Here is a 14,075-nt window from a genome sequence, read left to right on the forward strand (position 1 = left end):
ATAATCGATGTGTGTAGTCTTGATTTCAAGGTATTAAAGATTTTTTTAAATGTATGAAGGAAGGCTAGAATGAAGCGAGGTTAAATTATGCTGTTTTCGTTTAATTTTAAAATATTCGAAAGATGATACATACAAAATTTGGTACAGAAATATTTATTTATTTTATCGCACGGTAGGGAATATTATACAAATGGAATGTCGGTATCCATACCGATATATATCCACAATGTCGGTAAATTATGTTTGTGTCGCCATCTATAGATGAAAGTCCGAACAATTCTTCGACAAACTTGAGCGTTTTTCCGCCAGGTGTTTTCACACCTTAAGTGTAGTTTAACCTTTTCTCCAATAGATGGCAACCCATGTAATTACCACGCTGCAAATGTTTCAAATTCCGTGGTAAGAATACAAACTTGATTTCGATATGTAGAGAAATATGCATTTATTTTATCGCACGGTTACTTCGATTGTCTTTGTTGGATCTAACGAATATTTCAATAAATCTATAGCTTTTTAGCCATTATTCGTTTTTTCATTTCCGCGATTGTTACTAACATTCATGCATGTTCCCAATATCAATCGAACAATGTGTATCTTATTTATGTTTCGAGTTATTTATGAGTTTCGTGGTATAAACGTGTTTCTTAATGTTTCAAAGCATGGAAAGTAAGAATTGATAATTAGATACATTAATTTAACATTTGTTCAATTCTTATAATTTACACAATACGCGTAGAAATTGCATTTTTTGCATAAAAGTGTCAAAATTCAATTAATCGTTTACCTGGATAGAAAAATCATCGCGATGAATACTTGTGAATGGATAATCGATATGTGTAGCCTTGACACAATTCCATGGCGAACGAAGAAGACTTCAACGAAATAATGATTTAATCCATTATTTATACTAGGACATTGTTAATAATTTCTTAAACTATGATCCTACGACGGTTGTACGAGAAGAAAAGTCAGAATCCTGAAGTATTGAAACGAAATATCAAACCTTATTTATACAAAGTTGATGCCTCATCGAACCCCTTTGGTTCAATGCATAGCCAAGGCTTTTGCCGAATCGAGACAAGCGAGCAGCGGAGCATATGGCGGCAAACGGCTGTACAAGCGTTGCCGATGAATATATTTTTATTTTTTCGGCCTGCTCGAAAGGTAAGTTGTCTCGACACTTCTGACGGACAGCTTTTCCTGCAGAAGTGTCTACAGTATCCAATCTTGTGCAGAGTTTTCGTTCTAGGTAAAGAACTTTTCGTAAAAATACAAAAATAGTACAAAGAAACTACATACCTCGGTACTTTTTTTAAAATTTGACTTTAATTTATAACTATTTATAACCAAAAACAATTACTAAATAATATACCACTATATTCGAGAGTCTCTCCACATTTCCAATGAAGAACAATGAGAATTTCGAACATTTTTACTTTTCACGTAACATCTGAGTATTTTCGAAAATTCCGCGTTTCTACAAAACCACGTGCGTTTTAAAAACTGAAAGTGATACAACAATTCGACTTTCGAAGTGTGGTTCTACAAAGATCGCACACTGGTCATTAGGATGTGAAAGGAATGTTTCAATGTATTTATTGTGCTCGTTATTTCGGGCTTCTCTCGAACGATTTTGTCCAATCTATTTCTCTGGAATGAAATATCGAAAATCATCGTTTCAGATTTATAATATTTGGAAAAATCGACAACGTGGACGAGGGATGGGGTGAAGAATAAGGTTGTTGTGAACAAGTCGTTTGTTTCTTTTTTTTTTTTACGAAATAAACATTTATTTTAACAAATCAACAGCGTAAAGACTAGCGTCTAGAGACTAGTCCGACGTTTAGTCTGACCTAGGTAACTAGAGGCCACCAGGAATATTTCGCGCAAAGGGAAATATCGAGCTTGTTCGCGATCTTTACGAGAATCGAACCGGTTCGTCGGTTAGAAGCGCGTGTTTCAAGCGAAGTGTGCGTGAGAAACGTATTCTAAACGAAACACTAATGAACTGGTACGCCTAATTGACGGGAGCTGGCATTCTCGAGCCGATCGCAGCGAGATCGAAAACACGTCCGTCAGGTTCGGAAATATTTTTCCTTCGACAGGAATCGATTGTTAGAAAGTTACGATTCTCCGTTAATTTTTCGCTAACGTTCGAACACTAACCCGTTGATAAATTTTAACGTAATATTTCCTTCGTATGTTCCCCTAACACACAAAGCTACTCGAAAGAATATTTATTTTCGAAGCTTCGTTCTCCAAAGCTAATTATAAACAACGTATACAGACTCGAGAAACCCTCCCTTCGCACAATTTAAACGATTACCTTCGACAACGATCACGTAAGGTGACGAATTATCTCCGAACCTGGCGTTTTGCAATCTTTGCTACGTAGTTTGGAATTTTTCGACAAGACACACCCCTGTTCATCGTTCCTCCGGAAAACACGCCAACGAAACTTTCTCGACGATTCATTTTATACAGGGTGTCGATAATTCACGTTGAACATTCTCCGAAGATCGATTCCAAGCTCGTGCTCGACGAATCTTTCAATTCTCACGTGCAATTCTCACTAATCATCGATGGGTTAATTGTTATTGCAATTTCGGTACCGTGCGTACAATCATCTTTCGCGTAACTACGACGCGTGGAATCGTATCCGGTGGAACACGTCGACACCCTGTGTACAAACAATTCCATGTATCGTTCTAAGAATTTCTCTAACGATTAACGATTAGTATACGTAGTGTGACGAGCACTCGAAGCCTTAGGAAAAATGAAACTGGTTCTTTTTTCTGTTCGCGTGTCCCGTGCTTCTTCCGCTCGATAACTTCGACAATACACGACGGACTCGTGCAACGATAAATGCGAAACGATCGTATCGACGATCGATTCGACGAGTCGCGGGTGTCCTTCAATTCTCATAAAAAATCCGAATTCTCGAGTTTCCCTCGACACCTCCCCGCTAGTTGCACACTTTTGACACGCCGACGTTCCACACACTTCGTGTCCGATAAATGGTGGTAATAATTATTCATCGTAATAACTTGCTACGTTATCCGCTAAGAAAAGGTTCCCTTATGTACATACGGTGTTATCATCGCGTTAGGTAACTACGATTCGATCTTCTCCGCGGTTGTTTTCCCTTTTTTTTTTTTATATTTTTTTATTATTTTTTTTTTTTTTATTTTTTCCTCTACTCGAGACGTCTCGTCCCTTTTGTTATTTGTTTACTCGTCGTCGATAGTATCGTTATTATTAATATTATTATTAATTTCTTCTTTTCTTTTCATCTTTTTTTTTTTTTCTTTTAAGGCCATACTTAAAGAGAGGAGCGTTTGGACAACTTCCGTATGTTTGCCGACGCGAAGTACTTACTTGGACGATCCCCGGTAGGACGTCGATTTCTCTTGTAAAGGGTGTATCCGTGTAAGCGTATCTCAGACATCGGGGACGAATCGACTATGGAAAAATATTTAAACGAGGTTCCGATGAACGCGGAGTGGCCACGTTTTTTGTTTCGTTTCCGAGTTCTAGTCATTGTTCGTCGCAGAATCGATTGGCCGTTCAAGGTCAACGAACGCACGTCTCCCCCACCACACCGTTTGGTTACCCCCTCTATCTTCCATCGTTCTGTTCTTTCGATCACTTCGCGCGAAGAAACCGGTAAATTGGATATTCGAAAATTCAGAACGTTCTCGTTGCTTTAATCAAGAGAAACTTGGAAAAAAGTTTCCTTTTCTTAAGAAAAAGGAAGGTTGAATTTCGTAACGATTGGAAACAATAATAATTATCTGAGCGCGTTACGGGTTGTCCTGATAAGTTTGACCTGCGAACGAGAATCGATTCGTCTGTGCAGATTATTGGAAATATTTATCGTAACGATACATCTTGCACGATAATATTGAATTTATAATCGTCGCGAACGCGTTGCAAATGGTGACGAGTTGCTCGAATGAAACCAATTACTATAACTCGGAAGCAAAGCGAAACGGACCGTTGGTTATGTAAACTTTTCTTTTTTTTTTTTATTGCTTTCTGATCGTATCTCTATTGAACCCCACTTGTACGGATACACCATACATTATACCCATGTGCATTGTTCGTTTGGTTGATCCTCGAGCTTTTTGCATTTCTGAACGAAGCATTTTGTTCTTCTTCGTTATTATTATTATTAATATTATTATTATTATTATTATTATTTTCTCTTCGAAGTTCCTTGTGGTGGGTGATCTGGAAAACGGTCACACGAGGATCGTCGTTGAAAACGTGACCGTTCCACAAGTACGCTTGTTGCACGAGACATCGTGTCCCCAGAGAGATTATTGCAAGCTTCTTAATATATACAAACCATTGTCGATCAAAAGTCATCGTTTACTTTGAAAATAAGTCTAGAAACCATTCACTTACGTTTATCAACTTATGCGAGAACTTTGTTATCTTTGTTAATAGAAGACCTTTTGTGCATCGAGAATTGTACAATTATTTTTACAGTGTGCAAAGTTTGCAAGAATCTCTGCAGAGATTTCACGTGAAAACAAGATGAGCTGCTCGAAGGGGAACATCGATATTACTGCGGCTGAGGAAACAAGAGTCTCGTCGGAGACAAGTTGTACAGTTCGAAGGACCGAGTGTGAACTTTACGACCAATGATGTTTAAAAAATTGTAACGATTGTGAATAATTTTCATAGAACAATCGTACGGGGTAATAATCAACTGATATTACGTTCTTCAGATATGACGGTAAAAGACGTGTGAAATAGTAAAAGAAGCCTCGTGTAGTGTACGCGAGCGAGATGATTGCATTCAGAGTTACATTTCGAACATTTCTCGAAACAGAAATAGTTTCTGGATAACCGATAGTAGAGATTGTAGCGTCTCGCTGAATTTGCCTTCTTTATAAGAGATTAGAAATAAATTTTCCACAGTTCGAAGCAGACCTCCAGCAGCGTCTAATAGAATAATTTCGAGAGAAACAATTATCCAAACTATACAATTCCGCCCACAAGACTTTCGCCCCCTCGAAAGTAACAGGAATATTTAGCCATTCCCTTTTCACCTTGCACGCGTGTATAGACTGGAGAAGGAAAGATCGGTCCTGGAATGAGTGTCCTATTGGCTCGAATTAAAACAGTTTTAATCACGTTAATTAAACAATTAACCACGTTAATTTTCCCACTTTTTATAATTATCACACAGCTTTTTACCATTCCCTCACCATCCCATAAAGTCTTTAAAAAGAATTGTATACTTTTTCGAAGAGACGACAAACATGTACTGTCCGTCCGCGAGAAAAATACCAACGAGTGTTTACATCCGTACTCTGTGTTCTATTAGCTCACCCGTTATCACACGCTGTCGATCTTCGTCACTATTCTTGTCCAATAGTGATAATGCTCGCGATGGTGGGGATGCCTGTAAACTAGAGTGGGGATGTAGATACTCGTCAGCCTTCTTCTCACGAACGAACAGTACAGTGGAACCTTGGTTATTGCAACTCTGAGTATCTCATCAGAGTGTTGGAAGAGATGGTCGCTTGGCAACGAGTGAAATGGAAGGGAAAGTGACCAATGGTTAGCGACACAAGTAGTGGGGCTTCTCATTGGATCGGTTACCCCGATTATTGCACGATAACTCCGTTTTCCTGCAACAATCGAGGTCTAATTATATTCTCGTTAAAATGTTTGTCGTCGTACTGTCTGTTTATTATTTCCTCGATGATTGACCACGATCCTTTGCAGATTGCACGAAATAGTAATAAATAATTTTGTTTACGATATGTTTGTAAATAAAAAAAAAGAAAAGAAGGTGTAATTGAGGAGTTACCGACAGAACCGATCTTTTTTTCTCCGTACCGACGCGTGCTCCCCGTGAAGACCACAAACTGCATCGCCTATGCGCGCGTATCCATGGGTCGCCATACGCGGGCGCATATGAAAGAACTCACCCCCATCCCTTTTTGTTCATCACCGCCAAACGGAGACTCCGGTCGCCGCTAGAATACATCTAGGAATCTTAAGGCCACGATACCAAAAGTGATCAGCGATCATTGCCAAGTGGTCGCAACAGGATAATAACACGCGGTCCGTGTTTTAGGAAATAAGGGGGCACGTGGCCCTACCCACTGGCCCCCACGTTTAATCGATCTCATTCTCGGGTACGCGGAACAAGCGGAATGGAACTCCTCCCATCCTTCCCCCACTCGTCCCCTGGACGAACGCGCGCGTTCCTTTTCGTTCGTTCGATATTACAGTGTAGATCCCGCCCCATTTACCGCCCCACAATCTTGTGGACGATCCGCGTGGGGTTCCGCGGAGGAAGCATCGAAATGAACAACAGGAAAAAAACATTCCACCCTCTACCCCACCCCACCCCGATTGCCCCGATTCCCCCGCTTTCGATCGTATTACGATCGTCAGTCGTGCGTGGAGGAAATGGTATCGGTTAAAAAAATAGCTCTTTCTCCCAAGTTTCTTTTGCCCCCCCCCCCTCCCTGTATCTTTTTTTTCTTCCACTTACCATCATTACAACCACCACCGTTATCGTCAGCATCTCGTTGAGTATCGTGTAGCTACTCGATACGAAGAAGTATACATACGTGATACACCGTGAGCGAAAAAAATGATCTCGGGATCTCCGGGTTGGTACGATCCAGGGATATCAGGTTTTTACACCCCTGCCCCCTCCCTTTTTTTTGTTTTCGATCGATCCGTTCGAAACCCGGTAAACGGGAACGGAAACGAAAAAAATATTCCTCTGCCGAGTCCTCTCATCGTCGTTCGTGACGAAGATGCAGAAATCTACGCGTCCCCTCTCACCCACGGTCCGGGCGCGGGTGCGAGAAAGCATCGTCGACGAAGATACATAAATATTACCCCTCCGTCGCTCGTGGTCCTGCCGCGGGAGGAGGAGCTTCCTCCCCTCCCCGTGTGCGTGGGTGCGCCAAAGAGAACGTCCGTCTTCGTTCGGGGAGGGGGAGCACCGTGAACGTTTCGCGAATCGCGGCGGAGGGGGAGGGGCACGCGACCGTTCAGGGAGCGATAGACGTCACCACGGTCGCGTCGACGTTATCTTTCTCTCATACCGGAGCGCTGGGCCGTCGTAGGAGCGACGAGAGCAACGAGCGTCGAGGCGGACGCCGCCACGGGCGGCGCAGCCGTCGCTCGACGTCCGCGTAGGACGACGACGTCTGCTCCTCGACGATCCCCAAGGGTCAAGCGTTCTCCTCTTCCTCGTCGATATCCTCCGACGATTCCGAGGAGGACGTTATGAGGGCGGTGGAGAGACTCGGTACCTGGGCGGAGTACGGGAACGAGCCCATACGATATCTGTGGGGTGTGTTCCAGCATTCCGGTAGGGAATGGGAACCATCGTCCGTCACCTTGTCCGACTGTGTCCTCTCCATGGAGCCCAGCTCCATCATCGATACCCGTCTTGCGGGACCCCTCCTCCTGTCTGCAAGAATCAAAGCACTCTACTTATCCGAGTGTCTCCCCGCGGCTATACTATTTTTTTGTCTATCCGTCGTCATGGGCCTGTAACACGGAGTTTTCTGGATGAGCGATCGTTTTCGCGGGCAATGTTCACAATTTTTGCAAATGCAGACCGGACTTGTTCCAATCCGTAAACCGAGGAGGTGTTCGACGCAATCTTTTAGGTTAGGGTTCTCTCACTCTCATTTAAAGGAATTTTGATTTACGATTTGGCGCACCTTTGCGTCCTGGACACTTGTCAAGAATAATATAAGATTAACCAACGTTTACACCCCCCACTCTAGCATACTTGTTATCCTATCATCGTACCCCTTGTCGCTATTGGTCATTGTCGATCCTGGTCATCGTCCTCGGCCAATAGCGACAGTGCATGCGATGATATGGATACCAATAAACTAGAGCGAGGATGTAAACATCCGTTAGCTTCGTTAGCTTTCTTCTCGTGAATGAACAGTATCACTGTGTCCCATTTTTAACGGGACACGAAGAATTCTTTTCTGAATTATTTTCAATGTCTATTTACGGATTAGAACAAGACGGTTCACGTAGAAAGTGTCACGTTGGCTCTTGATTTCCAGGAGCGTGACAAGTGTACTCACTCGAGGCTCGTGAGGGTGAGTCAGTTTGCTCTGTTCCGGTCAACGTGTAATCGTCGTGATGGTCCAAGGATTCATGGCAATCCATGCTGTCTGGAGTGCAGACACTTTCGCGACGGAACAGGCCAATTACCGATTGGACCTTCGGTTGCTCGATGCCACCTTCAATTGCAAGGTAATGTTAATTGCACGATCAACGTAGCACTACAGGATGTTTCGCTTGTCTCGACTACCTCAAATGGTACCGAGAGTTGTTCGAAGGAAACGTAACTTTCTCACGATAAGAATAGTCTTCTTTCGAGGTAATTCTCGTGCAAAATTATGTAATCCTTGATATTTTCTTACAAGTAGAATAACACGTTCAGAGCGTGACGAAAGAGAACTTAATTTTTCCATGGAGAGTGCGTTTCGGTTGACGAAAAATGATTTTCAAGAAGGGAAAGTTTCCATTATTCTCTCGGTTGGTAAATTGATCCCACGCGGGTCGAAGTAAGCGAAACATCCCGCGCGTTAACGGGTACGTAAAAAACGAGTGCTCGAAGAAAATGATGAAAACACAAAAGCGACTGTTCTCAAAGGCTGAGTTTGAGACACGCGCGTTATGATTAGGAGCAAACGAATTCGACGGAATGCACGGTGTGTAAAGCTTTTCGGCGTGTGATGCATAATCGATCGTGTATCAACAGAGTGCGTGTGTAAACGTGTGGGTGAGGTTTAAGGGGATTGGGTAACCCAAAATAGTTGAAGGAAAAGAACATAGAGAGTTCCGCGTCCGTGTCAAAAAAGAAAACGACAGAAAACTCGGTACGATCTGATGCGTGGACATTTACATGTTCTCCAACCGGAAGTGGGTGCAATTGCGATCCGAGATTAGTATCCTCCGGGTTCGTAAGCTGGCTTGTCTTCAGAAATACTGCTCTCCTGCAAAGTATGCGTATGTTCACCGTTCACGTACTATTGTCGTTTGAGCAATTTATTCACCGAATTGCATTCTGAATCAACGGATGCCAACGATGGACACCTGGGAAGCTTTCAACAGTCGAAAATTGTTACTTTGGCCGCATTATTTTCGTCGCGGAAACGGGAGAACAACGGAGAGAAGACGTTTCGTTTCTCGAAACCTTCGTTAATATTTCAAATCGAACTTTCGTAGAGAGATAGATAGATAGATAGAGAGAGAGAGAGAGAGAGAGAGAGAGAGAGAGAGAGAAAGACAAAAAGCCAAAAAAAAAACAAGAAAAAACGAACTCCGCGATGTGGTTGAAACAGTGCTTAAAAATTTAGCGATCGTGGTATGAATAATTCCGTAGAAAAAACGTGCTTCCTCCCTCCGTGTGCAAGGGATTACCCGACCCCCGTCGAAGGAAACTTTCAGGCCAGAGTTCTACAGACTAAGAGCATCGGGAAAAGAGATTCAGAACCAATGAGAGTTTTCACATATACCGCGGTGAGTGAACGACTCTAAAGATTCGAGTGTAGTGGTATCGAGAAGTGTGAATTACGTAATTGGATAAATGTACGTAGTCAGCCAATGAAATCAGTGTAATGTACAGTTTTATTGGTACTCTGTCTATGACGCATCCGTCTCCTGCCGTTTAATGAAATATTCACGATCAGCGGAGGCGTTTATGGTGATCATACCTAAGAATGTCGCCGAAGGAGAACTGTACGCCAGATATTCTTTATTCGAACACCAGGCTGGAAATTCGTTCTGTTTGATCGGGTGTCCGGAATCGTAATCGTCCTCCCTTTTCCACGGTAACATCGTTTCCGTGGCTGTGGGTGTCGTTACCCTGTAACTTTCTGTAAATATTAAAGACACACTTTTAGAAACTGGTCGTGTAACTTTTTCTACATCGAGGATCGGTCTCTTCTCCAAATAATTGTAACCTCGTGCAGGAAAACGTACACTAACTGTTTGATCTAACAATACATATATTATACAGCTAAAGAAAGATGAGTCGTTGAAGGGTGAGGTACACCCGAGAAAATGTTTACAATCTTGATTTCTAAAAGTATTAATAAGTAGCCTACACTTTACACTCTGTGCTCTGTACCCTACACCATCTACCATCTATCAACTTATCATCACTCATCTGTACAATAGAATTCTCCCCTTGAACTACTCTCGAAGAACTTATCACAACCTTGATTCCTAAAAGTAGCCTATACCTGATGCTAAACCCTATATCGTCTACCAATTCGTGATCATTCATCTGTACAATCTTATTCTTTCATCGAACCACGCTCAAAGAAATTGAGATTCTCCCGGAAAGGGGGGCAGGCGCCCTCGTCAATTCCTTTTCTTCGCATCTCATCACCGGAGAAAAGTCCATCCGATTAATTCAACGAACGTACCGTCGCGTCCCAGCTTCAGTTCCGGATCGTCCGTGTTGATGGTGTCCATCGAGGTGGTTGTGGTCGCCCCGTGATGGTTCTCCGCATTCACGTTCGACGAGTCTACAGGGCAAACGAGCGATAAGACATTTGCCTGTGAATGGACCGTGGGAATTAGCTCGCCCCCTCTCTCAACGAGCTGCGTTGAAAGAAGAGTCTAACGAGTCCGAACATCGGGGAGAACTAATTCCTCAAAGGGATCCTCGAATCGGGAAGAAAATTCCCGCGTCGGCAACGAGACTCGGAACTTGGTCCCGAGTCGTGGCGTGGGACAAAGGGAGGGGGTTGAAGGAGGAGTAAAAAAAAAAGAAAGAAAAATCGTATCCTCACCGGAAGTACGGGCGGTGAAAGTTATCGCCGAGTCCCAGTCCTCTTTGCTGGACGGCTTTGAAGTGTCTCCGTTCTCCAGTTCGTACAGCACCCCGTTCATGTAATCTGCGAACCGATTGAAATTCACGTATTCAGTTCGGAACTGTACCTCCCCACTCCCGATCCTAGAACGCCTTTACGCGCGACTCCGTCCCCGCCCCCCGCCCTCGCCCCTCCTCTGGACGGGGCCATCGATATTCTTTCGTCAATTTACCTTGGGTGAACAGCTTCGTCGAGCCGTTCTGCTGGAACTCCGGGAAACTCACGTGATTCTGTTTGCCGTCCTGCGAGCGCCGCGTGGAGGAAAGTTTTTAATTACCCAATCGAAGATTCGAAACGACAGACAACGACAAACACAGAGTGGGGGAGAGAAAGGGAGAGAGAGAGAGAGAGAAAGAGAGAAAGAGAGAAAGAGAGTGGGAGGGAGACAGGATCAAGGGAGACGGGCTACCGGAATGAATGTGGGCGCGGTTTTCTTACTTTGAGCAACTTTTTGCTGCGCTTGTGACGATGCTTGTGCTCGCCCATCATCCTCCGTATGTTCATGTGCATTTTGTAATTGACTTGAGTCGAGAGGTCGCGATCGTTTACCGCGTGACGACTGTAGCTTAAGCGTCGATGCTGCAAAAAAAAAAGACAAAAAAATGAGAACATATTTTTACTTCGTTTCGTGGTTTTGTACGCGCGCACTCCCTCCCCCCCCCTACCCATCCCTATCCACACTACCCACCTATCCACCCTCCCACTCCCGATTTTTTCTCTTATTTACCCCCTCCAACCGTTACCAGGAAACGAGTGTCGAAACTTTCGAGGCGTGTTGCACCTTTAAAGGGGTTCTTACGAAAGTTTTATTTATAACCCCGTTTCCTCGGAACAAGCGGGGGCTAGGTATACCGCGCACGACTATTTTTTTTTTTTATTATTTTTATTTCCAGAGCGGAAACACGCCCCCGAAGTTCGACCGCTTAGTCGAGGATCAGCCTGTACGACGATAAAGGACCTCGAGGGGAACGTGTTTCGGGACTCGAAGGGCGACATTCGTTCGCTCGTAACCAACGAGAACCCGGGATCCGCTGCGAACACCCTTGGGTTTCCAGGATCGTATATAGGTCTTCCCGCGCCCCCTCGCACTGCTCGTTTTACGCTTCGCGGATGCACACACGCGTACGAAGCATCGCGCTCGTAAAGAAGTTTTTATCGTAAATTGTACGGACGGGGCGAGGCGTTATACGATTGATTTAATTTCCTTGCCGTCGACACTTCCGCTACGACGAGCGACCATAAGCGCTCCCCACAAGACACTGTTTACAATGGAGGATTATAGAACAGCGTAGACTCGCCACGATACTTCGAACTTGCAGTTTTCCAATGTTCAATTACACCTCGATCAATCGACGCTTCTGGTGCGACCGTTGTTAACCACGCGTGGGTCAGTTCAGACCCAGCTCTACCTTCTTCCCATTATTTTCTCATTCCGTCGACCATATAGTCAGTTCCGAGATAAAAAGTTCCCGATTGTAATTATTCATCGCGAGTCGAGAAGATTCAACGAGGTATTTTGCGCGCGTGGGTCAGTTCAGACCCAGCTCTATCTTCTTCCCATTATTTTCTCATTCCATCGATCGTATAGTCAGTTCCGAGATAAAAAGTTCCCGATTGAAATTACTCATCGCGAGTCGAGAAGATTTAACGAGGTATTTTGCGCGCGTGGGTCAGTTCAGACCCAGCTCTACCTTCTCCCCATTATTTTCTCATTCCGTCGACCGTATAGTCAGTTTCGAGATAAAAAGTTTCCAATTGAAATTATTCATCGCGAGTCGAGAAGATTTAACGAGGTATTTTGCGCGCGTGGGTCAAACCAGACCCACGCTTGATCAACGGAGCGTACGAAACGAGTTCACCGACCCTCGCCGTACCACGCCTGGAGTATTTTCCGGTTCTTTCGGAATTCGGAAATGCACGATGCAAAATGATCGAATTTCCGTTCGAAAGATTCGATCGAGACGAAGTTACGGGTCCGTTTGGACCCAAGCGCCGGTATCGCGCGGGTAAGAAGTTGTAAATATCTCTAGCTTCGGACGGAAGTTTTCGTTTCCCGCGAAATCGTTTCGAGAACGACTCGTTTCGAAGCGAGACGTACACGCTGACGCGACGTGTGCGCTTTTCGAGCTGTGCCTCGTACAAACGGGAACCTACTAACGAGGACCATCGTGGCGAAAAGGTTAAGGGTGTCAATGACCCAACGGTGCCCCATTTGTTCCCCTGCGCGTCACGGTCCTGTCCACCGGTAATGTTTTTCACCCTGTACGAGAAATTTGTCGCTCGAGTCCTCGTTTGGATCGGCCCCTACCCCCGGCTGCGTCACTCCACGGTCTCGAGGTTTAATTTCAGGGGGCAAATAATGTCGGAGCAGCGTTCACGGTCCGTTCTCGTCGTCAGCAAAGTTTCCAGGGCCGCGTGTGTATATGCAAACCCGTTGTCAGCTGGGTGGGTTTGGTTTCTTACCCTCTTGTAGGGCTTGCAAAGTTCCTCGGCCAATAGGTGGTGGATCCTGGCGTCGGTCAGGTCCTTCTTGGTAGGGTTGTACTCCAGCTCTTGGAGATCAATATTCCAGCCCGCTTCTAGCTGGCTGCAACTCGGACTGGAAGGAGAAAGAATGAGACTGCATTTTATGACGGGCTGCCACTTCGAGATCGATACCGCGCCTCGAGGAGGGTCTGTCGTTCAATCGCGATACAATGCAGACTTATCTTCGGTTGCGCTCCTTGTAACCGAGCGAGCGTGTGCACGGGGTGAGTCATCGTCGGGATGTCACCCCGATGTATTTTCTAAACCGTCGAGGAGAACGACGATCGAATGAAACGTGTTTCTGGTGACACGTTAAGGCGTATCCTGATCGAACGAACGAGAATTGCTGCACGATGTGTCTCGTTATCGATTCGATTGGGAAATCTTCGACGCGAAACACATCCTATCTGGTACGGTTCATCGAACGAATGACTTTTTAATTTTTCGCGTCTCGTATCTCCAGAGGTGTCGTGACCACTTTGAGTTTTTTAAACATCGGTGTATATTTTTCTCGGTGTTGTCTCGTGGTCGATACAAAGACGAATGGAGCTCAAGAAATTATACACCGCTGTTTAAATAGCGTCAAGGTCATCTTGATACTTCTGAAAACGTACGATGGAAAAAGTAAAAATCTATGGGTTCGATGGATCC

The 14,075-nt window shown here is 44.5% G+C and overlaps 1 protein-coding gene across 3 annotated transcripts in view; it reads right to left on the reverse strand.

The window, feature by feature from the left end:
- Window positions 1–6,534: 6,534 nt before the first annotated feature.
- Window positions 6,535–14,075, reverse strand: part of Nhe2 (Na[+]/H[+] hydrogen exchanger 2) — a 47,123-nt gene continuing 39,582 nt past the window's right edge. Inside the window, exons 10-17 of one of the 3 annotated variants that reach the window (XM_076314675.1) lie at window positions 13,362–13,497; window positions 11,337–11,477; window positions 11,071–11,140; window positions 10,818–10,922; window positions 10,449–10,550; window positions 9,732–9,893; window positions 8,094–8,252; window positions 6,535–7,456 (exon numbers count right to left, since the gene is read on the reverse strand). In XM_076314675.1, coding sequence (XP_076170790.1) covers window positions 7,215–7,456; window positions 8,094–8,252; window positions 9,732–9,893; window positions 10,449–10,550; window positions 10,818–10,922; window positions 11,071–11,140; window positions 11,337–11,477; window positions 13,362–13,497 — 1,117 coding nt within the window. In that variant the 3' untranslated portion in view covers window positions 6,535–7,214. Of the gene's footprint in view, window positions 7,537–8,093; window positions 8,253–8,920; window positions 9,012–9,731; window positions 9,894–10,448; window positions 10,551–10,817; window positions 10,923–11,070; window positions 11,141–11,336; window positions 11,478–13,361; window positions 13,498–14,075 lie in introns of those variants that run through there. The other 2 variants (XM_076314683.1, XR_012992468.1) reach the window with 2 other exon arrangements.

Source organism: Ptiloglossa arizonensis, chromosome 1 (genome assembly GCF_051014685.1).
Source record: "Ptiloglossa arizonensis isolate GNS036 chromosome 1, iyPtiAriz1_principal, whole genome shotgun sequence".
Classification (NCBI taxonomy): Eukaryota; Metazoa; Arthropoda; class Insecta; order Hymenoptera; family Colletidae; genus Ptiloglossa; species Ptiloglossa arizonensis.